Source organism: Catharus ustulatus, chromosome 7 (genome assembly GCF_009819885.2).
Source record: "Catharus ustulatus isolate bCatUst1 chromosome 7, bCatUst1.pri.v2, whole genome shotgun sequence".
NCBI lineage: Eukaryota > Metazoa > Chordata > Aves > Passeriformes > Turdidae > Catharus > Catharus ustulatus.
Window position 1 is genome coordinate 40,009,982 of NC_046227.1, and position 25,755 is coordinate 40,035,736.

The 25,755-nt window shown below is 56.5% G+C and overlaps 2 protein-coding genes across 3 annotated transcripts in view; one reads left to right on the plus strand and one right to left on the minus strand.

Moving 5' to 3' along the window:
- Window positions 1–1,468, minus strand: part of ACVR1 (activin A receptor type 1) — a 45,820-nt gene extending 44,352 nt beyond the window's left edge. The window contains exon 1 of one of the 2 annotated variants that reach the window (XM_033065066.1): window positions 1,404–1,468. The gene's annotated coding sequence lies outside the window, so the exon portion shown is untranslated. Of the gene's footprint in view, window positions 1–1,383 lie in introns of both variants that reach the window. The other variant, XM_033065067.1, reaches the window with a different exon arrangement.
- Window positions 1,469–17,862: 16,394 nt separating this feature from the next.
- On the plus strand, window positions 17,863–25,485 carry UPP2 (uridine phosphorylase 2; the record flags this gene model as incomplete). Its single annotated transcript, XM_033065278.1, has 7 exons — window positions 17,863–18,006; window positions 19,023–19,181; window positions 21,205–21,319; window positions 21,889–22,098; window positions 23,321–23,467; window positions 24,503–24,650; window positions 24,762–25,485. Coding segments are annotated over 7 exons (1,647 nt in total), but the record flags the coding sequence as incomplete, so codon positions are not given.
- Window positions 25,486–25,755: the final 270 nt, after the last annotated feature.

The window sequence follows — 25,755 nt, forward strand, 5'->3', positions numbered from 1 at the left end:
GGTCACCACCGTCCCTCTGAAGGGGTATAAGGATCATAGCAAAGATCGTATTACAGGAAACAAAAGAAAAGTGAAAGTTTAAAAATAGATTTGTGCTAACTGCTATAGCCACAGGAGTCTTCTTCAAGGCGAAGCTGAGATGGGCTTCAATGCAGACCATAAAAAACACAAGGATTTGGAAAAATACTATGTTCTCTTCTGAGAGCTCAATGCCTCATTTTAAAAGTGGTTTTGTACAAACGTGCCAGTTCTGCAGCTCAATCCAGAACCTGGAAGTTCCCACCAGTAAAACCATCCCGAGGTGCCTCCAGCACACCCACATGAGCCCAGCTCTGGAGACCCTGCCGAAGGTGAACTGCTCTCTCAGTTATTGGAAAACAAAGTGGTTTAGTTTCAATTTATGTAAAAGCACTGCTAGGAACAAGTTATTTTAGCACTTTTTATAGACAGAGTTGGAAAGATTGCCTGGGCAGCTTCCCCTGCTGTCCACGGCCCGGATTTCACAGGGCAGAAGCGTGTTCAGAGCGCCGGGTGAGCATGAACCCCGAGCAGGCTGGGAGCACTGGCTGCTGCAGGAGCCGGGTCCGTGCTGCCCGGGTCCTGTCCCGGTCCTGTCCGGATCCTGTCCCGAATCCTGCCCGGATCCTGTCCCGGTCCTGTCCCCGTGCCGCCCGGATCCTGTCCCGGGTCCTGCCCTGATCCTGTCCCGGTGCTGTCCCTGATCCTGTCCCGGGTCCTGTCCCCGTCCTGCCCCGATCCTGCCCCCGAACCTGCCCGAATCCTGCCCCGGATCCTGTCCCCGTCCTGCCCGGTTCTGTCCCGAATCCTGTCCCCGATCCTGTCCCCATCCTGTCCCGGTCCTGCCCCGATCCCGCCCGGTTCTGTCCCGAATCCTGTCCCCGATCCTGTCCCGATCCTGCCCGGGTCCTGTCCCGGTCCTGTTCCCGTCCTGTCCGGATCCTGTCCCGGTCCTGTGTCCCCGGTCCTGTCCCGGTTCCGTCCCCAGCTCAGCACCCGCTGCCTCCCGCACCATCAGCTCCGGCCGCGGCAGAGCCACCCTCGGCAGACGAACTGGCACCAGGACTTTGGCCTGTAACTCTCCTGCGCCCATCACCGCTCGGACTCCCAGCGTGTTGCTGCGGGCAGAGCCCGCACACCCACGGGGAGCTCGCTGCGCTCCGCGCCGCCCCCCGGGCGAGCTCCACCGGCCCCAGGGCAGCGGACGGAATCAACTCCGCCGGCCACCAACACCGCAAGTTCACAGAAAGCCGAGCAAAGGGGAGCCCCCGCTCCCCGCACCCCGCGGGGCCTCAGCGCGCCCCCCGCCCGCACCCGCACCCCGGGCGCCGCCCCCAGCGAGCCCTCCCGGGCGGCGGCACCGACCTGCTGCGGCGGGGACTCACCGCTGGGCCGGCGGGACGGAGCGGGACGGGGCGGGCCGGAGCTGTCCGTGCTGCGGCGCTGCCCCGCTCGGGCCGGCGGGGCCGGGGGCGGCCGCGGGCGGCGGCTCCGCTGACAAAGGAGCGCGGGCGGGGCAGCGCCCGCACCGGCAATGGCCGCGCGTCACTTCCGCCCGCCGCGCGCCGCGCGCCCCCTGCCGGCAATGGCCGCGGGGACTCGGCGGGGGCGGGGCGGGGGGCGGGGCAGGGGGCGGGGCCGGGGGCGGGGCCGGGGGCGGGGCCGGGCTGGGGTTCAGGTTCGGGTTCGGGTTCGGGTTCGGGCTGGGGCTGGGGTTCGGGCTGAGGTTCGGGTTGGGGTTCGGGCTCGGGCTCGGGCTGGGGTTGGAGCTCGGGCTGGGGTTGGAGCTCGGGCTGGGGTTCGGGTTCGGGTTCGGGTTCGGGTTGGGGATCGGGTTAAGGTTCCGGTGTGGGTTCGGGTTCGTTCGGGTCCGAAATCCCGTCCCGACCACCGGGACCGAGGGACAGAAGCTCCCAGCGTCCCTGGAGCCCGGAGCGGGTCCGGCTGGAGGGACCCGCGGGTCCCCGGTGCCGCTCGCTGCTCCAGCCGGGCCATCCCCGGGCTCGGGGCACAGCGGTGTCCTGGTGGCTCTGGAATGTCCCCGGGAGGAGGCTCCAGCCGCTCTCCGGGCTCTGCCCCCTGTGCTGGGGCAGTTCCTGGGCTCAGCCCCTCCCGGGGCTATGGGGCCATGCTGGGCGCTGCTCAGAGCCCGCCCTGCACACTGGGACACCCAGGGACACTCAGGGGACACTCAGGGGACACCCAGGGACACGCAGGGGACACGCAGCGGACATGCAGGGACACCCAGGGACACTCAGGGGACACCCAGGGACACTCAGGGGACACTCAGGGACACGCAGGGACACCCAGGGCTGAGCCCCTCTCAGCTGGGGCTCCTCTCAGCCTTTCCCAGGCACAGGGATGCTCCAGGTGCTCAGCTCCAGGAGCTCCTGTCCCTGCTGTGCTGAGGATCCAGGGCTGGGCACAGCACCCCAGGGCTGAGCCAGACTGCAAATATCCTGGTAAGACTGATGTGCTTAATTTTACATAAAAAATAATCTGACTCCAATTTTCACACCAAATCAATCATAAAGTAGTTATTGTCACATCATAATTTTTAAGGTTGAAGGTGTCTTCCTTCATCTTGGAAGTTTTAACTCTCCATCATCCCCCTGAATTAATTCCCCAAAATCATATATTCTTCTAACCATGGTACTTCAGAACCCCAGAATGGTTTGGATTGGAAGGGATCTCAAAGCCCATCTTGTTCCACCCCCTGCCAGGGGCAGGGACACCTTCAGGTACGCTAAGGTCACCATGATGCACACACCCTGGCTTTGGGTGGAACCGATATCCCCGTGCCAGCCAACATCACTGAGGTGCCTGGAAAGGCACAGGCTTCTTCCTAAACGGGAAAATAAAGCAGATTTCCAGAATTACTGCATCCAATCACTGTCAACAGAGCTCTTACATTATGATGTGATGGATTAAGGACACATGACATCCAACATTTTAAATAAATCCAAACAATCCTGAACAGAGCAGGGACATGAGAAATTCCCAGTTTTTATTGACCTGATGCTCCACGTAGGCTCTGCCCAGCCCCACGGCACAGGGTGTGTGCCCAGCTCTGCTCTGGGTTTCCCAAGGCAGAGGTGGGATGCCAGAGCCCCGGGAGCTGCTGGGGAGGGCCAGTCCCACCAGCCCTGAATGGGGTCAGACTGGGTGACCCCATTCTCCAGCTGCTGCATTCCCTCAGGATCAGTGGGGCTGCCCTCAGGGTCCCTGAGCCTCACCCTGCCCCGTGTCCGTGTTCCTGGGCACTGCTGCGGGCACAGCTCTGCGGGGTGGACACAGAGCCCTGGAACAGCTGGACACTGGACACTGAGAGCTCTGCCCTGAGTGACGAGGTGGGGCTGGTCACAGGTCGGACTCGATGATCTCAGAGGTGTTTTCCAACCTGACTCTGTGATCCTGTGTCACAAGGGACATGGTTGTGCTTTTCCTCCACACATGCAGCGCTTCCCAAGCACACCAGAGCACCTGAAACACAGGAGGTGAGGAGCTCAGGGGGTAAAACAGGAGAAGGGAGACATGGCAGAGTCAGGCTGGGACTGCATGGGTAGCAATCACAGCTGTGGGGCCAGGGCTGGAGGTGAATGCTCGTTCCCTCGGGAAAAGGCAGGTGGATGGAGGGTTGGGAAAGTGCTCCCAACGAAGCTCCTTTGTGCACACAGACCATTTACTTACAGCCCTCCAAATGGGGCCAGGGTTTGACTCACTATGAGTAATAGGAATGTTTTAAACAGAGAAAAGAATACTAATTCCCTTAAAAATACAAATAGGTCTACATTTGGCTCAAAAGCACAAGGCCAGTGATTTTCCACAGCGTACTGCCAAGCAGCTGAATGTGACATTCAAGTAGCTCAAGTGTAGGTGTTCCTCGGCAGAAAACACAGCTCTAACAAGGACCATTTTCCAAAAGAGAAGACTAAAGGTTGGGTATCTAATACAGCTTTACAAATTTAACCAAACTGCTACGTTTCCAGAAGTGCCAAGTTTCCCTTGAGGCCCCACAGGTGGTGTTGGCAGCCAGCTCTTCTGAACACCCACCTGGTTATTTGCAGCCTGAAGCCCTTTTGACAGCAGTAGCCCGTGTGGTTATGGAGCCCCAGGAGAGGGTGACACTGCTGGGCTGAGCCACCCTCGCCAGCGCCCGCGGGGTTCCCAGGAAACGCCAGGAGACGCATGGCTCAGGAGCACTCTGCATGAGAAAGTTTCTGCTTTACATCTGGTAGAAGAATATGAATTTTGGAAGCTGTCACTGAGTAACCCACGCACGGCTCACCAAGGGACAGCTGTTGCTAAGTGCTCATTCTCAGCCACGGGGGGAACCGGTGCTGGGAGCTGGGATCAGGCAGCTCCTGCCCACAGCCTCCTGTAGCTGCATCACGTACAGTTTACTGCCACTGATTTCTAATTAATAGTGAAACAGAGGGAAGAATTAGGTTACTGAAGTAATCTCAGCATAATCTATAAACAGGATGTTTTTCTGTTCTTTTGAATGCCACTTCTTATTTATCATCATAAGCATCCTTACAAATAAATTCGCCTTACAAACAGTGCAGGGCTTTTTCAATTACCATTCTATAGGTAACATGATTGTTGATAGGAAATTCCAGCTGTAAGTAGAATTTTATCTGTAATAACGTTATTTGGGGAGAAAACCAGGGCTGCAGTCTGAGAGGGATACCATGACAAAGTGTTGGGGTTGTGGCTGGCAGTGCCATCTCAGAAGTGCCAGTTCTGGGATTTGGGGAGGATCACGGGGCTGTCTCTGCCTCAGATGCCACGCTGGCACAGTGAGGCTGGTAAAGCATCAGCTATTTTACAGTCCCCCAAGCAAAGGTGGCATGGATTTGACAGGGATATTCATACAGAGCTGACTTTGCACAGCTTTGCAAGGAGTAGAGTGTGATTAAATCTGGGGTCTTCCAGTTCCCAGCAGGAGGACCTTGTGTGGCTTTTTCCATGCTGGGGAACAGTCTGGAACTTCTTCCCAACGTTTGCATTAATCAGGTGTAATAATGGCATGTCGATGTGAAAGGAGCACTGTGGGCACAAATTGCCACCCACAGACATCAGAATAAACACATGAATGTTATGCAAATACCGTGGTGCTCAGAAGTCTGTGGGCCCCAGAGCACAGCAGGCACAGAGCATACCCTGAGCTGTGGGGCAGGTTCACCCTGCCATCCTCACACACAGAAACACTCCCGAGACTACAAGTACAGCAAAATTGGACTTCTCTGTTTTGAAACAATTTCCATGGTAACTTGAACTGCCTTGGTTCTTCATAAATTCTGCCTCTCTCTGGAGCAGCTGGGATTTCAAGTCAGACCACTTTGCAATGCTCTGGGAGTGTAGAAACAGCTCATGCAGCTGAAAGATGCCACGGAGGAAATGTTTCAAAGAGGGGGCTGCTGGAGCCCAGACCAGTAACTGGTAAATGGTAAAACCATTTTCCTTTAGACTCCTGTGCCTTTCCAAGCCCTGCAGAGCAGTGAGCACCACCCCAGACCAACAGAGGGGAGCAGGCAGGGCTGAGGGTCCGGCCCCACAGAGGGGCCCTAGGGGCAGACAGAGCCCAACAGCAAAAATACAGCACTAACAAACAGTTATTCCTTCCAAAACACACAGTAAAACATCATTTTGTTGCAGCACACAAAATGAGGCTGTGCATGACAAAGCCAGCCTGATAATTGCCTTTAGAGCTGCTGAGGTTTTTAACTCTTTAGCATTATTAACATCAGCACTTAAAGACTTTGCTTATATGCTAGAGGTGAGCTGCGGTACAGAAATAATAATCCAGGTGACCTTCCATGCTGCTGCTTGTCATGAATTATTTTCTTCTGCCTTGAGGAAATTTCTAAATATATATCTGTATATATGCATGCAAACAAGCAATCCTGGCAGTTGTAGTGAAGTTGCATCACCGCCCCTCCCAGCGCTGCAACCGGCCCGAGCACAGCTGCTGAGAAAAGCCCAGGAAGCACTGGGCTTTGAAATTAAAGAGCTTGTTCTAGTAGTTAGCTGTGATAAATGTGACTGGGAGTACACGTATTTCATCAGGCGTCTGTGAGTCACCAGGAGCCGCGCTGGGGCTGCGGGAGGCCTGTCCCGACAGCTCCACGGCGTGCACACTGCTGGACTCCCCCAGGACACTGGGATGGGGGACAGCACGGGGACATGCCTGCTGTCCCAGCACCTCTGGGGAGGCCTCACCCCAGCACCTTCCACAGCTCCCCTTGGTCAGGTCCTTACCATCCTCACATCACACACCCCATGGACTTTGGGGCACGGGGGAGCCAGGTGCGAGTCAGCGTGAGCACAGCGAGGAGAACCCAGCTCCAAGTAATTAACAATAATGTATAATTGCTACCAATTTGGTTTTACACAAATTACACAGTATTATTAAATTAAGCAGACCGTGTTCTTGCATCTGAGCATTAGCAGCATAACTCATTTTCATGCCATTTTTTAAAATAGCGCTGGTAATTAGCCCTGTGCTTTCCAAACCCATCACATGCAGTGCTTTGTTTTCAGCAAAACACCCACCAAAAAGTGCTCGAGTTCTCTAATTGCAAAGATTCACTTCACAGGGCTGCACAGTTCCTTTCTGCTCGGGGTGGTATTCAGGAACAGCCAACTGGAATTTATCGAAATTATGCTGAAACATAAACGATGAGGGGGGAAGCCCTTGCAGGCCAAGGGTCAGCCCATGGAACTCGCTGTGGAGGCACCGGGGCTCAGGTGGAAACGCTGGCGAGCTCGTTTCCATTTGGAACACCAAACGTGGGACAGGGAGCAGCTCTCTGTGGTGGGCTGGTGACCTGCTGGCTGCCCAGCCCAGTGCCCCTCAGAGCCCTGCCCGGTGCCCTGCCCATCGCCAGCGCTGCCCAGGGCACCGAGCCCCTCTCCCCGCGGCACCGCAGCCAGGCTGTGCCCGTGCCACCCCTGCCCACAGCGGGTGTCCCCAGTGCCAGCCCCGTGTCCCACGGCACAGCCGCCCCCTCTCCTTCTGCTGGGCCGGGAAGGAGCTTTTTTTGGCCTCTGCTTCTGTCATCTGGCATTTAAATGTAACAAGAGCTCTCGTTGCTAACATTTATAGCAGCAAAATATTTAAGTTCCAGGGCTTGTAACACATGTTGTTCGTGTCCCCTTGCCAGGCCCAGCTGCAGGCTCCCAGAGCCTTCCCTGCTCGTTCGGGGCCGTGCCAGGCTGGGCACGGTGGGTGAGCAGCGGCTCGGGGGTGGCCGGGGAGAGCTGCCAGAACCGGCACCAGCACCAGCACCGGCACCGATACCAGCATCAGCACCAGCGCTGGTACTGGCACTGGTATCAGCACCGATAACAGCACTGATACCAGCACTGGTACTGGCACCAATATCAGCACTGATAACAGCACTGGTACCAGCACTGCTACTGGCACCGATACCAGCACCAGTACTGGCACTGATATCAGCACCAATACCGGTACCAGCACCGATACCAGCACCAATACCAGCACCAGTACCAGCACCGGTACCAGCACCAGCACCAGCACCAGCACCAATACCAGCACTGGTACTGGCACTGATATCAGCACCGATAACAGCACTGATACCAGCACTGGTACTGGCACCAATATCAGCACTGATAACAGCACTGGTACCAGCACTGGTACTGGCATCGATACCAGCACCAGTACTGACACTGATACCAACAGCAGTACCAGCACCGGTACCAGCACTGACACCAGCACCAGTACCAGCACTGTTACTGGCACCGATACCAGCACCAATACCAGCACCAGTACCAGCACCGGTACCAGCACCAGTACTGGCACTGATATCAGCACCAATACCGGTACCAGCACCAGTACTGGCACTGATATCAGCACAAGCACCGATACCAGCACCGATACCAGTACTGGCACTGATATCAGCACCAGCACTGGCACCAGCACTGGTACTGGCACCGATACCAGCACCGGCACCAGCACTGGTACCAGCACTGATACCAGCACTGATACCAACACTCATATCAGCACTGACATCAGCACCGATACCAGCACCAGCACTGGTACTGGCACTGATACCAGCACTGATACCAGCACTGGTACTGGCAGCAATACCAGCACCAGCACCAATACCAGCACCAGCACCAGTACCAGCACTGATACCAGCAGCGGCACTGATACCAGCACCGATACCAGCACCGATACCAGCACCATTACTGACACTGATACCAGCACCAGTACCAGCACCGGCACCAGCAGTGGTACCGGCACTGATACCAGCACCGATACCAGCACCATTACTGACACTGATACCAGCACCGATACCAGCTCCAGCACCAGCGCTGGTACTGACACTGATACCAGCACCAGCACCGGCACTGGTACCAGCACCGATACCAGCACCGGCACCAGAACACCCCGCTGGGGCTCCGGGAGTTCTCCCGGTGCTGGCTGCCCGCAGAGTGCTGGCACACGCAGGGCTGTGGAGAGTTTGTCCAGTTGGTCTGTGTGGCAGGGAATAGGAGGGAAGAGAAGGACAAGGCAGGGTGGTTCGAAGGGCTGCATTCAGCCCCACAGCCGTTTAATAAAGACGTTCCTGGCTTTTGAAGAAGCCTGAAGCACCTTCAGCTGTTACCAAGGAGTCTCTTCCTCCTGCTCCTGTTCTACCTACTCCTTGCTACGGCAGCGTCAGAGAGCTGCTTTGATCCACCTGCACCAGGGCATGGCAGGAGAAGAACAGCAGCGGCTCCCAGACTAGCCCCAGTGGCTGAGGGTCAGCCCAAAGCCACAGGTCCTGGACACACTGGACACCCCAGGGGCTGTGCAGAACAAGAAGAGATGCTTCTGACCCTTAGGGACACAGCAAGGAGCTCAAGATGCAAATGCCAAAGGCTGAGTCAGACAATACAGAAAAATATCCCTTTTTTAAGGCTGCAGATTTTTGAGCCAGTCTCCAGATTTTCCAGATCTCTCTCCCTGGGGTTGATCCAAGGGAGCTCTCCCCTCTGCAGGAGCAAAGCAGGGGCCAGCAGCCGTGTCAGCCACCTGCATCTTCTTCTCCCACTTGTCTCTCAAGACCTAACACCTCACGTGGGCTCAGGAGGGTCTCATGACCTGCAGGTTGAGAGGTTGCTTCTGCTTGGAGATAGTGGCCAGGTTCAGAGCTGGAAAATCATATTAGGTACTTTGGAGCAGCCTTGACATGTGCTCTTCTATCCTGAGAGCAGACACTGGGGAGAGGAGACCCAGGAGGGAGAGGAGGTGCTGGATGTGTGGTCTCAGCCTCACACCTTCCAGCAGAGACCAGGACTCTGATGCCTCCACAGCACAAGGAGTGGGTCAGAGAAACGAAGGACAGGGCTGAGTAGCTGATAGGGAGGACAGGTTGAGGGAGCAGCAGCCATAGGGAGGACAGTTCTCATCATTTTGTTCTCCTAAAGCCAGGCATCAAGCTTATTTTCCTCTAAATAGCTGATTAAGAGGCTGGATAGGGAAGACAAGTGTGATTTGGGACAGGGAACTGTAGACTGCTCACTGTGATGCTTCTGGACAGCTGGGAAGGGACAGAGGGAGAATGTCTGTCAGTGCTGGAGGTGACAGAAATAACCCAGCAGTGTATCAGGGGGCAGACAGCCCAGCACAGCCAGTGTGTGCCACGAGATGCTGTTGTATTTAAATAAACCACTTGGGGAGGGCCCAGATTTCTCCAGCTCTTGTGTGACTGGCATGGCTGAGGGCACAGCCTGCCTCGTGTCCTTCTCCTGGGTGAGCCCAGCGTGACCAGCTGGTGTAACCTGCAGGGTCCTTTCTGGGAGGTTATTCTCCTGTGGGATCAACTATGGCTGGAATGTGGTGTGGCACGTAGCAGGGTGCTGCTGCCCCAGCTCAGCGCCAGAGCACAGGGACAGCTGGGTGAGGGGATGGGAGACAAACTGCTGTGTAAACACTTCCAGGGATGGGCAGCCACAGCTTCTCTGGGCAGCCTGTGCCAGGGCCTCACCACCCTCACACTTCTTCCGAATCTCTAATCTAATCTAAATCTCTCCTCTTTTAGTTTGCACCTTGTCCTGTCACAACAGGCTCTGATAAAAAGCGTGTCCCCAGCTCTCCTGAAGCTCCTTTAGGCCCTGGAAGGGGCTCTGAGCTCTCCCTGGATCCTTCCCTTCTCCAGGGGGACATTCCCAGCTCTGCCAACCTGGCTCCAGAGCAGAGGGGCTCCTGCCCTGGAGCAGCCCAGGGCTCCTCTGGACTCTCTCCAGCAGCTCCGGGTCCCTCTGATGTCGGAGCCCAGGGGCACAGGGGCAGAATCCCCCCTCCCTGCTGCCCACGCTGGGATCACCCAGGACACGGGGGTCTCTGGGCTGCCAGAGCACCTTTCCAGGTCGTGTCCAGCCTCTTTCCCCGGCACCCCTCCCGTTCCTGGGGGTTTCACTCGCTGTAACCGAGCGAGCTGCGTGCTCCGTCCCACCCTCCGGGACGGCTCCGCGCTGCTGTGGCTGCTCCACAGCTGGCAGGGGCTGTTCCACAGCTGGCAGGGGCTGTACCGGGGCTGTACCGGGGCTGTGCCGAGGCTGCCTCCTTCTGCCTCTGGGAGGAGCTTGCAGTGACGCCACGAAAGAGAAAAGGGGGAAAGGAATTCTGTCTGTGCCCGCTGCACGGAGAAACGTTTCCACACAAGGTGGCACCTGTCTCCTTCCTTCCAGTCTCCAGCCGGAGACGCTGAAAGGCGCCTGGAAATATTCTCTGAAAATTAACTCCTGGTAGACGGGATGCAGAACCCTCGTTAGACATAGCTTTTCCCCGGGGAATCAGTGAGGCACCGCAGGAATTGATGCCGCAGGCAGCGCTGGGGCTGGGCAGCGAGGCCCGGGCAGGAGGGATGGGGTGGCAGAGCTGCCTGCACTCCCAGTGCCCGGCTCTGGGACACACGGACATCCCACACCAGCAGGGGCCTGGGAGCTGAAGGGCATCCCTGCCACTCCCCAGGGCAGCACTGCACATCCCACTGCAGATGTGCTGCACATCTGCCCTGTGCTTTACCTGACAGAGATTAATGCTCTGTGCCCGTCATTTAAATCACAATTAAGGTATTTTAGAATATCTCTTCATACATTCTGCAGAGCGATGCAAGCACTGCTGACGTGTGAAGTGCTTTTGCATTCCCATGCAGGATGCTGGAGAGGCCTGTCTTCCACTGCAGGGCTTTGCTTCTGACCCTGACCTTCCCACACAAGGGAAATGCACAGCATTATTGCATGCTAGAAATGCAGCATGGCTAGTACAGCTCTGGCACCAAGCAGTGAGACAGCACCACCTCTCCCAGGCTAAGGAAGGAGCTGGGCTGTCCTGCCAGCCCGCTGGGCACCCACAAGACCCTCAGCCCAGCACGGGGCCTGCCACAGAGATGTTCCTGCTGAGCATCTCCTGCCCCGCTGGCCTGGCCCAGCCAGCCCTGCCCCAAGGTGTGCACACCTGAGCACGGTGTTTTAAACCTTCAAAACCTTGGTGAAGCATGGAGGTGCCAGATGCATCAAGGTACTTCCAACACGGTCCTTGGTCCTCAGGGTTGCAGAGAAAGGCAGGGAACCATCTTGAAGGCTGCAAGAGAGCACTTTGATTTTGTGTGATTATTTTTAACCCCTGTCATGCTCCTCCCACCTGTCTCCAGCTCCATGGTCTCTGCCTGCCCAGTGCTGGCTCTGGCTCCCATGCTGGTGGAGCAGAACAGCAGGTCAGGGAGGGGTGCAGGACAAACCCTCCCTCTCCAGCCTTCCTGGAGGAGGAGAAAGAACACGGGGACAGAAAATATTATAAACATCAGGAAAATTAAAGGAATTGTTTGAAAAAGGACAAACCCCAGATTTCAAGCCTGCTTGGTTTACCTGGGTACAGAGAAGAGGGAGGAAAGGCAGGGATGGTTTTGCTGGGATCTTCCAGGTATCTCCACAGGGCACTGAAATGCAGAGCCAGCACCAGCAGAACTAAGTGCCTCCTCTGGAACCAGCATTTACTCCCTTTATCTGTTTCCATCTCAATAAAGTTGGATGAAGTAGGGTCTGGATGCTTTGTTTTGAAATAGTGGGGACAGTGTAAGTCTGCCCTCACGTGGAAGCCCCTGATCCTCCATGGAGTGCAGGAATGTGTCGGAACAGCCGTGCCCAGTGAGCTCAGATCCTGACAAATCCAGCACTTGAGATGATGCAGCAGCTACTACCAAGACCACCACACTGCCAGGGCCGAGGACCACTCATGCCGTGCTCCAGCCCTGCACCAGCGGTGGGCACTCCATCAGTGCGGGGCACACGGGCAGCAGGGCAGCCTGGGGGGCACAGTGCTGGGGCTCAGCCACCCAAGCCCCACATTTCCTGATGGGAAACTGCTCCCTGTCCTGTTTCTGAGACGTGATTGGGCTTGACAAGCAGCATGGCTTTATGAACTGTGCTCAGGCCTTGCGTCATTTGCCTTATTGCGGCCGAATCTCCTCCCAGCCCTCCCTCCTGCTGCACCCACGGGCACTGGCGGCTGCAACAGGCACCCACAAGCCCAAAGAGTGAAAGACAAAAGGATAAAAATACCCATGTAAGAAAAAGAAAAGAGAAGAAACCCCAGGCACCATCTGGATTTGAAGGCTGGAGAACAGAGAAGCCCTGGGCAGGAACAGAGCAAGCAGAGAGAGGCTCACTTGCAGGTTCCGCTGCTGGTTCTGTCTCTGGGGCCACATCCCTGCTCTGTGTCAGCAAGCTGGGCATTTAACAAACCTCTGTGGCTACTGGCAGCAGGCAATAGCTCACCTGTCCCTGTGAAGGGGTGGAGCAGCTCACCCATCCCTGCAGTGTGAAGGGAACAGAAAGCAGCACAGAGGAAGGCAAGGGGGAACATACCCAGAGAGGATGAGAGGCCCCTGTTGCCAAACTGCCCCACTGTTCATCTTCCTTCTCACTTCAATTTTATCCTGCCTGGAGGCACGAAAGGAACTCAAGCTCGGGAGAAGCAGGATGCCAGAAGCAACATTTCTGTTACGAGGATCCATGTGGGGCCAGGGAAGGAGTCTGTCCAGGATGGGCAGCAGCAATCCCTGTGGAGCCAGGCAGAGCTGGAACAGGACTCCTGCTCCTGCAGCAAGTCAGCATCAAACCAGCACCAACCTGCTGGGTTTGAACCCACGCAGAGCCCCTTTCCCAAGGCGTGTGCAGGGCCAGCCCGGAGCTCCTTGAGCGCACAAGGGCAGACCTGGTGTCCACAGCACACCCAGAGCATGGGCACAGCCCCCCAGGCACCCTGGCAGCTCTGGGGCAGGGCAGGCAATCCCTGCCTGTTCCCAGGGTGAATCCAGCTCCACGGAATGGTGCAGACACGGAATGGTGGGAAAGGTGACTTGCCACAACTCTAAGGAACACTCCTGCAGTGGAGCGGCTGCATTCTCAGCCCCTCCCGGGGAGCGCCACGGCACTGGCACATCAGCAGCTCCTGAATAAAGCCTGAATAGCACACAGGTCAGGCAGCTGATTTCTGCCCGAAATAAATGGCTTTGCGTAGCGCTTCCCCTCAGGGGAAACACGTCCTGACAAGCTGCAATTACTCGAGTGCCCCGAGGGTTTGTGGAGCCTGGTTCCTTTGGAGAGTGTTTTACTGTCTGCTCCCAACGCCAGCAGCAGCTTTATACCAATAACAAACAAGGCAAAACTCGGAGCCAGAGCAAACAGCTGATAAAAATCCACGTTCTGCTGCCTGCGTTCGCTTTTCTGGCTCCGCAGCACAGGGCGGGTAAGGGGAGCAGGAAATCTTTGCGCTGCTGGCACATGGCCTTCCTCCTGTCAAGTAAAACACTCCCCGGTGCTTCGGCTGCTCCCTTCTGCCGGCTGCCAGGAGTCGTGGCTGGAGGAATGCACGAGTCATCCCTCGGACTGTGCCTGTTCACCGGCTCTGGCACTGAGGCAGAGCTGTGAGCTGAGCACAGGCTCCGTCCCTGCCGGAGCAGCCCCTGGGCGGGCACCCCTGCCCCTCCTGCCAGCCCGCACACAGGGCTGGGCTGCAGCTGGAACAGCTCATCCATCAGCAGCTCCGGGAGCTGCAGCAGCGCTGCGGGACCCAAGGCAGAGCCCAGCCGGGGGCAGCAGGAGCTGCTGGGGCTGGTTGGGAGCAGGAGCTGCTGGGGCTGGCTGGGAGCAGGGCTGCAGAGCCCAGCCGGGGGAGCAGGAGCTGCTGGGGCTGGCTGGCTGGGAGCAGGGCTGCAGAGCCCTGGCAGGACTCGGCGGTGCGAGCTCCCTGCCGAGCACAGGCTGCCATCGCTGTCTGTTCTAAAATTGCATTGAACATGACAAGAGGTGTGGGATGGGCGGGAGCGCTGGCTCTCCCCAGCTCTTCCCTTGCCGAGAGCCTGTCTACACTGCCATATGTTACTGTGCCGTATACTTCATCGTGCTTTATTTGTCATCTCTAGCACATATGGTAACAGCTCCGCTGCCTGGCACTTGGAGAGGCTGGATTTAGCTCTGAATCAGGCACAAACAAACACTCACTTGGGCCAGTGCTCTTTGCTTCTCACCATCCCCACCTCCCCATGCTGCCTCGAGCAGGAGAAACAGGCAGGCAGCACTGCAGGTCCCTTTCAGCTGAAAGCACTTTATTTCAGTATTTTATCCCATCCTAGTCCATTATTCTATTTGATTAGATTTGTGTTATTCTATTCTATTCCATTCTGCAGCCTCTGCCAATGGCAAGCAGGACAAGAACAGCCAGACTTCACTTTGGGATTTACTGAAAAACATCCCAAAGAACAACCATGGGAAAAATTACCAGATGAAGGAACCAAAGGTGAGGGATTTCTTTTACTGGCCAGGCAGGGAGCTGAGCTGAGCCAGACAGGCCCTGAATCCTGAATGGCCATGGTGGTGGCTGCTGTCCCTTCTCTTCAGTGTCACTTCTGGGGAGCCAAAAGCTCAATCCAACCCTTTCCTTTGGTGCAATCATGTTTACTTAAACAGAACACCCTGGTTCCTTTTACCTTGGGCACGGCAGGGACAAACACCACAGGAACATTGCTTGCCCACCAGTTGTCAGCCTGACATTCCAGATGGAGCTGTGACTCCAGGGGACTCTGTCCCTGCTCACTCAGCAGGGCCACTCTCCAAAATCTTGTCCCTTTTGCCAGCACAGGGGTGGTCCCTGCCTGGGACTGAGCACACCAGGGACAGAGGCTGCAGCAGGGCAGGGCAGGGGCTTTGCTGATCACCAGGCAGGGATGTCCCAGCTGGCTGTACTGGAACACTACTTTTCATAAGAAAATATTTAAGAAGTTGTCCACGTGCTCAGGAAAAATGTTTTATCGTGGGATGGTTTGAACCGTGCAGGTGTGGACCCAGAAATCCTCTGCCATGGAAGGGAGACACGGAAGCACTGCCTGTACCAGCCCAGGCAGTGTGTGGGACCCTGCCCTGCCACAGGGTCACTCAGGTGTCCAGCTGCCTGTCCGTCTGTCCACCCATCCATCCACCATTCTGCTGAACCTTCGCTCCCTGATGAAAGCCCTGCCCAGCTGTGCTGGAGATGGGGATGTTCCTCCACCAAACAAGACCTGAGAAGGAGGAGAATCCACAGGAAGCCTCAGCCTGATCTCTCCTCCCCCAGAGCATTCCTAGCCACCTCTGGCAAACAGCAGCACACCTTCTGCTTCTGTTCCCCAGATCAGGTAACTCACTGGACAGGACTGGAAGCTCTGCATGGAGCTCAGTGCACAATCCACTCTGTGCCTGACGCCACAGCAATTGCACCAAGTGACTTCAGCAGGCAGAAGGTGTGTGCTGCCCCAAGGAAACTTCTTCTGTGCCCCTCGCACAAATCTGGTGCTTTCTGAAAGGGAAAAGAGTCTCCAGATCCTTATTCTTCAGGAGTGCTGTGGAGCATCAGTAATAAGTCATTTTTGGCAGGCATATGTGAACAGCATCCAGGCAGAGAGAACGTCATCAAAGCAGAGAAATCCTTTCAGCCTGTCTTTGGTATGACTCCAACAAGCCTGAAATATCCCTGAGAGCTCTGCTCCTTCCCCTTCTCAGAGCCATCTGACCCTATCTTGGGTAAGGTACCCAATCTACATGTTCCAGGCCACTGGTTTGCAATGTTTGCTTATTTTTGTACAGGGTTTTGCAATTTAAAGGGTTTGGATGGGTAGCAAAATGGGCATTTGCTTGGGGAAAGGCTTCCTCAGTTACAACAATCTCTGTCCCTCCCCATTAGGAAAGCAGGACCACATCACTGCCTGAGTTCACGGTGCAAGTGAGCCCCACACAATGTGCTTTCACCCAGAAATTAAGTATCCAGCACTTCTCTCATTATCAGAGCTTCCACTGACAATTCCCAGACACCAACAGCAAATGCCAGATTCTGCCCCTCCAGCCTAAATATCTTCCAGGGCAGTGCCTGCTGCTGCTGGGATAGGAATCAAGAGCAGAATCTCCAGCCTCCTGTTTCTGCAGGAGCATCACAGCCTCATCCCACAGCCCCACAAGCCCTCTGGCTGCCCTGGACTGGGACCAGTGCAAGGCTGCCACTGGCACACTGCACACTGCTCTGACAGGCTCCTGGGCTGAGATGGGGCTGGGTGGACCATGAGAGCCAACAGTGCTGTCTGGGCATTGCTGAGACTGAAATCAGCCTCCCCAGGCCAGCCTGGTGGTCCAGGAGCTGTTCTGAGCAGGGCTGGAGGCTGGCTACAGCCCAAATACCCTTTTTATGCACCCCAGACAAATGCCAGAGAATGACTCAGCCAGCAGAAGTGTCCAGGCCAGCAGCAGTGGCCAGGCTGTCAGTGCCCCTCGGTCCTTGTCCAGGGCCAGGAAACAGCCCAGGCTGGGAGTGCAGCAATGTCCAGCTGGGACAAACCATCTCCACAGGGTGCACATGTGCAGCCACGTGCCTGGTGCCCACCCCGCCGGCCAGAGGGCACAAGGTCAGCGGCCAGAGGGCCAGCAGGTCACTGGCCCAGCCCTAGGGCGGCCAGTCAAGGTTATTGGTGACGCACCTGCCCAAAATGCCAGTCTGGGAGGAACCTTGGCAACCGAACCAACACAGGAGCCAACACAGGGGGACTGGCCACTGGTGACCTTGGGAGCTGCTCAAAGCACAGGAGGTATTTAAGCCCTGCAGAGCCCCTTGAAACCTCTTCTGAGCTCCAAACTCTGACAGCTCAGGACACAGGCAGTGCCTTCCTTACCTTTTCGGCAGGGTATCGCTTTCAGCTGACTCTGGGAGCTGCTATGACTGAAACCACAGCGTACTCGGGGTGAGTAACAGGGGAACATCTGAATTTGTTTTAATAAGAGAAGAAAAATGTTCTCTGGGTTTCACTTAAGCCTCATTTTTAAAACTAACCTGCACTGTTAGTTAGTTGCTTCTCATCTCTTGCAGCAGGTGGAAAGGGACAGCAAGCTGGCCTCTGGCTGCCTGCAGTGTCTGCACTCACCCTGCCAGCCAGTTATTTGGGACAAGTGTGAAATCCTGATTTGCTAAGAGCTTGATAAACTGTCACATAGAAAATAGCACAGTATATCACCCCTGGACATTGCTGGCAAAACCCTATGAAGAAAAGGGCTAAGGTTGCCATTGACAAAATTGATAAATACTGAGATATTTTTGCCAAATATATAGATATATAATAACAGATGTATCGAAGAGGTTACCTGGTTTAGAGAGACAGCTGGTCCCGACACCACACACAGCTGGCTTGTCCCTTGTCCCTGTCCCATCCCTGGTCCAACACCAGGGCTGTGTCCCTCGTGGAGCTTCCAGGCTGCCCTGTCCCCCACTTCTGCCTGTCCCCCTGCCTGTGGGCACTGCCTGTGCCCTAACCCACCTCCTCGCTGTCTCCCTGCAGGAATGGGCGGGTCCTTGTTAAAAACCCACACCTGGACTTGATGGAGGAGGATGTCCTGTACCACCTGGACTTGGGAACGAAGACTCACAACCTGCCAGCAATGTTTGGGGACATCAAGGTAAAGAGCAGGTCCAAAAGCGAGGCAGCAGCTCCCCCTGCACAGGCTCTCCAGCTGTGCATCCAGCCCATGCCAGGGCCCTGCTGCTGCCAGGGCTCTCACGGGGTGGGGTCTGGCTGCTCAGCCAAGGGACTCAGCAGCCAAAGCAGCCTGGGCAAGGAGGTTGTCTCTCCTTGATTGTTTTGGGCAGAAAGCACAACAGAAAATTATCCTTTTGAAAACCTGTAGCTCTGTAAAACCTGATTTTATATGTCCCCATGTTGGAGGACAGACAGAGCGGGCATTTGCCTAAAGCATCTTGATCATCATCTGCTGGAAACAAGGGCAGGAGGATGTCATATCATTTTTGGCTGAGACCTGCTGTCAAAACTGACTTGTCATGATGACGTCCTCTTTCATTTCAAACCAGTCTTTCCCTAGTCGTGCGGGGGAAGAGCCTCAATGCCCAGGGCTGGAGCAGCCTGGCACAGCACAGCGTGGGCTCCTGCTGCCCTGCACCCTGGCAGCAGGATCAGCAGCACTGCCCTGGCAGCTGCACACTCATCCTCCTCCTACCTTCAGAGAGCATATTTTCCTTTAATATGTAGAATCTGTCCTTTTTACTCCCTGACTTTATGGCCTCTGTGCCATCAGCAGTGCTAATTGCAGTCAGCACTGTTCATAGAATAAATTAACCAATGAGCTCCAGCATCTGGGTTTGCTTTGCTACCAGTGGTGATACTACCAACTCAAATTTGCTGAATGATTTAAGATTTTCTTGCCTAGGTCTGATACCCAGGGATGTGCAGCTGTATGGCTGCTCAGACCCAGGGCAGTTACCACCCTGCCGGGGTGATGGCCTGGGTTTCATGTTTTTGTGACCCTCGGTAGTTCCTCTGTCCCTAGAGTGACAGTGAGGAAGAGGCATCCCCTGCTTTCCCTGGGAAGGTGTGCCTGGCACAGCCACCAGTGCCACGGCCAGGCTGACTGGTGGCACTCGTTCTAGCTAAACACCAACCCTGCTGTTTCCCTTGCAGTTTGTCTGCGTTGGCGGCAGCCCCAACAGGATGCGGGCGTTCGCGCAGTTCATGCAGCGGGAGCTGGGGCTGGCGGGGGCCGGCGAGGACGTGGCTGACATCTGTGCGGGCTCCGACCGCTACGCCATGTACCGGGCAGGGCCCGTGCTCTCCATCAGCGTGAGTCCTGCGCCGTGCTCGTGCTGCCAGCGCTGCTGCCGTGCCCTGTCCGTGCCAGGGCCCCACAGCCGGGCTCCGTCTGCCCCGGCCACAGGGATGGGGCTGCCTCCACCTCTCCCTCACACGCCTTCGCCTCCCCCAACACCCACCAGCAAAAGGTTCCCTTTTTCACTGTTCATCCACTGCCACCAGTGCAAGCTCCCAGCCATGGCAAAGTGCTGCTGTTTGAGGAGCATTCCCCAGCACCCGTGCTCTCCGTTTGCAAAGTGCCTCACTAACAACAGATGTGCACATGTTGTGCTCAGTTTGGGAGGCAAAACCACCTCTGACCTCACATGAACTATGAAACGTTGCTGGGAGTACCATTACATTGGTACAAGCTCTAAAACAAAAACCCGGCCTAATTAATAACTATTCTGTTAGAGCAGGATTTTTGGCACTGAACAAAGAGAAAAGCAAACACAGGCTGTGCTGGAGAGCACTCACACCCAAAGGCTTGGTCCTGACACCATTTCTTCAGGCACAAGATTAGTCTGAAATGTGATTCACAGGAGATGAAATCACTCACACACCAGAGCTCCCTCTGACAAAACCAAACCAATCCTGACCAAGGGAATCAAGCCTGAAGGAATCAGTCTGAGAGAATCCAAGGGGGAGAACTGCCACGAGATTTGCTGTTCCCCAGCCTGGCAGCAGCAGGGACACAGCCAGAAGGAAATCCTCCCTGAGCTTGTGGCCATGCACCAGCTTTGGCCAGTGCAGAAGGGGACACGGGGCACAGCACATGGCCACCCCGAGGAGCATCATGCAGAGCAGCTGCCAACCTCACATTTCTGCAAGTTGCTTAGGAACACAACTGAGCTCAAACGTACAGGGGCAGGAACACAGATTCCAGTTCTGAATATTTACAATGAGAATAAATTTTTTAGCCTTTGGTGAATAAGCCAGGCTGATGTTCCAGAATAACAACATGCACAAAGGTTTCATATTTAAAACATGATACAAGGCAAACAAAGCATTGGACCCACAGCCAAGAGAAAGGAGACAAAGCTACACAAAAACTGGCTGTGTACCTTAATGGAGCTTCCAGACATGCTTCCTTCCACTTTTTGAAGATGATAGCAAAACTAAAAAAATGTGAGGCACTTTCACAAACTCCAAAACCAAACACTTTTTGTACTTAAAAGTTCAGCCAAGAAAAGGATGTTGGTGTAGCAATGGAGCAGGAGACAGATGACCAAGCAAGGGAGCACTGGGCAGATGCAGCAGAAGCCCCAGCAGCTCCAGGCCTGCAGAGCATCTGGGGAGCAGCAGCAGAGATGGGAGTGGGGCAGCATTCTGTGGAGGATGGGAACAATCCAGAGCCAGCAGTGGGGAGCTGGTAGCCAGGCAGTGCTGGGGACAGAAGGGCAGCAGGCCAGGGAATGTGAGCCAGGAAGAGGGACAGGCAGCCTGCAAGGCACACAGCAAACACCTCACCTGAAGCCTGTGCTCACCGAGGGACACGAGCCTTTCCATTGTCCTTTGTGCTCAGCAGTGTAGCAGAGATGCTCCAGTGTGGGGTGAGGACAGGCTGCAAGGCACGTGGAGAAGTGCAGGCTCAGGTTGTCCTTACTGAAATTCCCCACTCCCGGAGCACGAGCAGAACACAACAAAGTGCAAGTCAGCACATAGTGTAAGGATTGGCAGACATGCAGGAGGTCTTGGAGCATTCAGATGTTGGGATGCATTTGTGGACCTTCCTTGAAGGACAGGCACCATCTGTGTGCCCTCACAGGTCCCCAGGAATGAACACCAGTTCTACTTGAAGAGCCTTTAAAGAATCAAGGGGAGGAGAAGAGGTTAGACACCTCACCTGGACAGACTAAAAACACCCCAAGATGTCTCTTCCCCCTCACAAAAAATTGTTGGGATCATCAGCAGAAAAGGCCACAGCACAACCCTGAGCTCCCTGCAGTCATGTACCTGTCAGCTGCTGCAGCCTCATGGGGACTGGTGCTTCTCTTTTCTCTCCTTCCAACAGCATGGAATGGGCATCCCTTCCATTTCCATTATGCTCCATGAGCTGATCAAACTGCTGCACCACGCAAAATGCCGGGACGTTACCATCATACGCATCGGTACTTCTGGGGGCTTAGGTAAGCGATTCGTGCTCTTTCTTCAGAGCAAAACAGCTATTATTGAAAAGAACTCTCAGCAACAGGTCCTGCAGTTCTGAACTTTAGCGTTGTGTCAGGTCTCTAAATATCAAACATGGTATTTTGTTTTGAGTTAAACCCAGAAAACTTGTAGCAACTGGCTTGGCAGAGAGCACATTCTCAGAGTGTACTAAGGCCTGGCTTCCACTACAGCCAAGTGTCACGTTCCAAACAGAAAACATGGATTAGTGGTGACCCAAATGAGTCCGTGTCCCCTGGCTGAGGCACTGGTGCTGCCCATGCCTGCACTGGGGGTGCACGATCTCTGCGAGCCAGAAGCAGCTGAACTCCTGTCACTCAGCACGTTCTCACAGTCACTTACCTTGTGCTGACTCTGTACATTTTACTTGTACATCTGTGCTACTTCATGAATTTCAATTCTTCCCCGACATCTTCTGTACTTGCTGAAAAGAAGAGACAGATCTATTGAGATTTTCCTGTTGTGCTGAAGTTTGGCAGCAGGACACAGGTGTTATGAGCTCTGGCAGCCTCAGCTTCCGTTTCCACAGGGATCGAGGCTGGCTCTGTTGTGATCACTGACACGGCCGTGGACTCCTCCTTCCAGCCCCGTTTTGAGCAGGTGGTGCTGGGTGACGTGGTGGTGCGCAGCACCGAGCTGGACAAGGACCTCGCAGAGGAGCTGCTGGCCTGCAGCAGGGACATTCCCGACTTCCCCACGCTCATCGGCCACACCATGTGCACCTACGACTTCTACGAAGGTAAAGGCAGCTTTGTCTGTCCTTCCTCACCACACGTAATGCCAAGTCCTTCCACTCTTCCATGGACAAAGCTAAGGAGGGAACCCAGGTCCCAGGAGGGCAGAGACCCAGGTGGTGCTGGGGGCCAGCAGGGCAGGGGGCACCCTCGGAACACACAGAACCTCTGCTTGCATCTTGCTGAGTTGCCACCAAGCCGTTCCCCTGCAGCAAGACTGTCATTTCAGAGCTACCAAACACTAGGAAAACATTAGATTGCCTGTGAGATTTCCATAAACAAACTTTGGTTACTCTGGAACCATTTCCTTTGCAAAATTAAATGCTGATTGCAGAGTAGATGAAACGTAATAGATGAAGAATTAATAATCTGAGCACTATTTATAAACCTTCAGATCTGCTTGCAGATGAAGCCATCTGTGTATTGCTCAAGTCCATATTTTATTTAAACAAAAAGCCATTTGAGAGGATTAAAGTAGGAGCAGCAATAAACTGAAGGGCAGTCCCAGGCTGGCAGGTAGCATTTGCCTGCCCCCCAGCCTTCAGCCACTGCGAGAGAGGAGCTGCACGGGGCACAGGTCTGCTCTGGCACACAGCAGGACAGCAGAGCCCCAGGGTTGGAGGAGAGGGTGGGGATGGATGCCCACACTGAACACAGGGTGCCCACACTGAACACAGGGTGCCCACACTGAACACAGGGTTAGTCCTGCCTGGAGCTGCAGCAGGGGAGCACCAGCGCCTTGGCCCAGCTCCCCAACCAGCACAAGGAGTGCCTCTGCAAGCAGCTCCAGCTTCCATCCACAGCAGCCCCTGCAGAAAAATTAAACCCATGTTAAAGGCGTTTCTCTTCTCAGTGTTCCCATTCTGCACAGCTCATTGTACCTCTTGTGCAGTCAGTTGGCATTTTTAGGATTTAACCTGGCAGCCTTCCCAGCTGATCCGCAGCAATGGCCTGTCCCCACAGAGCACAGCATCCCCGCTACCTCCCACCCACGGGCTGACTCCACCTTTTACCCGTGTTGAAACCTGCATCATTCTCTCCCCTACACAGAGACACATCACGCTGGTTTTAACACTGAGGGGAATACGAATTAACCAGCTGCTCACCTGAAAACCTTGTGGGCTCAGACAGAACCTGGGCACTGCTGGATTTCCCATTTGCACCTAAGCCCTGTGCCCCATGACCCCATGTAAGGCCGACAGTGACATTTCTCTGCTTCCTTTCCAGGTCAGGGGAGATTAGATGGTGCATTGTGCTCTTTTTCCAGTGAAAAAAAGTTGGAGTACTTAAGGAGAGCTTATGATGCTGGTGTGAGGAATATTGAGATGGAGTCCACGGCCTTCGCTGCCCTGTGTGGACTGTGTGGTCTCAAAGGTGAGTCTGTCGCTTCCACCTGCTCCCCACACACGGGCTGTACTCCCTCCAAGGGTTCTGCTCGGCACCACAAGGCCAAACACACATCCTTAACGATTTTATCTAGAAAAGGACACTAAAGCAAATTTGATAGCTCAGTAAAACCCAAGTGAGCATTACAAGACCTAGGTGCGTGCTGGACAAACCAACAGCTCGCTCCCCTCATGCCCCTCCTGGCCGCACAGCAGTGCTGGGGCAGAGCCCGGGGCAGCGCAGCCCTGAGGGCCGTGATGTCCCTGAGGGCCGGGCTGGGCTGGGCTGGCCTGTGAGGGCCGGTCTGGGCTGGGCTGTGAGGGCCGGGCCGGGCTGTGAGGGTCGGGCCGGGCTGTGAGAGCCGGGCTGGGCTGTGAGGGCCGGGCCGGGCTGTGAGAGCCGGGCTGGGCCGGGCTGTGAGAGCCGGGCTGGGCTGTGAGGGCCGGGCCGGGCTGTGAGAGCCGGGCTGGGCTGGGCTGGGCTGTGAGGGCCGGGCCGGGCTGTGAGAGCCGGGCTGTGAGGACCGGGCCGGGCTGGGCTGGGCTGTGAGGGTCGGGCCGGGCTGTGAGAGCCGGGCTGGGCTGGGCTGGGCTGTGAGGGCCGGGCCGGGCTGGGCTGTGAGGGTCGGGCCGGGCTGTGAGAGCCGGGCTGTGAGGACCGGGCCGGGCCGGGCTGGGCTGTGAGGGTCGGGCCGGGCTGTGAGAGCCGGGCTGGGCTGGGCTGGGCTGTGAGGACCGGGCCGGGCTGGGCTGGGCTGTGAGGGTCGGGCCGGGCTGTGAGGGCCGGGCTGTGAGGGCCGGGCCGGGCTGTGAGGGCCGGGCTGGGCTGTGAGGGTCGGGCCGGTCTGTGAGGGCCGGGCAGGAGGGGCCGGGCCGGGCTGTGAGGGCCGGGCTGTGAGAGCCGAGCTGTGAGAGCCGGGCCGGGCCGGGCCGGGCTGGGCTGGGCTGGGCTGTGAGGGCCGGGCTGTGAGGGCCGGGCCGGGCAGGAGGGGCCGCCAGGTGACCGCGCTCCGGCCTCCCGCAGCCGCCGTGGTGTGCGTGGCGCTCCTGGACCGGCTGGAGGGGGACCAGATCCGGGCGTCCCACGAGGTGCTGTGGGAGTACCAGCAGCGGCCGCAGCGCCTCATCGCCGCCTTCATCCGCAAGCGCCTGGGCCTGTGCCCCACGGACTGACGGTGACAGCCCCAGGCACCGGCACCGCCCGGAGCGGGACTGCGGGCCCGGCCCGCACACGGAGCCTGCTCCGGGAACCGGGACCGGGGCGGCTCCGGGAACCGGGACAGCTCCGGGAACCGGGACCGGGACAGCTCCGGGAACCGGGGCAGCTCCGGGAACCGGGACCGGGACAGCTCCGGGAACCGGGGCAGCTCCGGGAACCGGGACCGGGACAGCTCCGGGAACCGGGGCAGCTCCGGGAACCGGGATTGGGGCCGCTCCGGGAACCGGGACCGGGGCAGCTCCGGGAACAGGGACAGCTCCGGGAACCGGGATTGGGGCAGCTCCGGGAACCGGCACCGGGACAGCTCCGGGAACCGGGACAGCTCCGGGAACCGGCACCGGGACAGCTCCGGGAACCGGCACCGGGACAGCTCCGGGAACCGGGACCGGGGCGGCTCCGGGAACCGGGACAGCTCCGGGAACCGGCACCGGGACAACTCCGGGAACCGGGACCGGGGCAGCTCCTGGAACCGAGACCAGGGCAGCTCCGGGAACCGGGACAGCTCCGGGAACTGGGACCGGGGCAGCTCCGGGAACCGGGACAGCTCCGGGCCCGCGGAGGCGTATCTGCCGCAGCCGGCGGACCCCGGGAGCGGCCGGCCCGCAGCGCCGCTGGAACCGCACACAATGTGCGCTGACGAGGAACTGAGGGTGCGGAACCGAGCTGCAGGCTCCTCACTCCTGGCTGCAGCCCCCGAGAAGGACTGTCCTGTAAGGGTCACTCCCGTCCACAGCGAGCTTCCCGAAGGACAGCCCTTTGCTTTGGACATAAAGACAAAACCTAAGTAAATGACGTGAAAATTAATGCATATTTGTGACCATTATTGTTACTGCTGTTACAAAGGCCTTCAGATTGTCATTCCTACAGTATTTAAAGGTCACAGACAGGCACATGCCAAGAGGGACAGCACAGCACTCAGCCGTGGTCAGCTGAGGACCTGACTTTCAGACACTGGTTAACATTAAAAACACTTTTCTCACTACCAAAATTCACAAATAAGTAGTCTAGCTTGTAACCAAATAACTTAATTTTCACAGAGAAATTCTCATCAAGCTTTA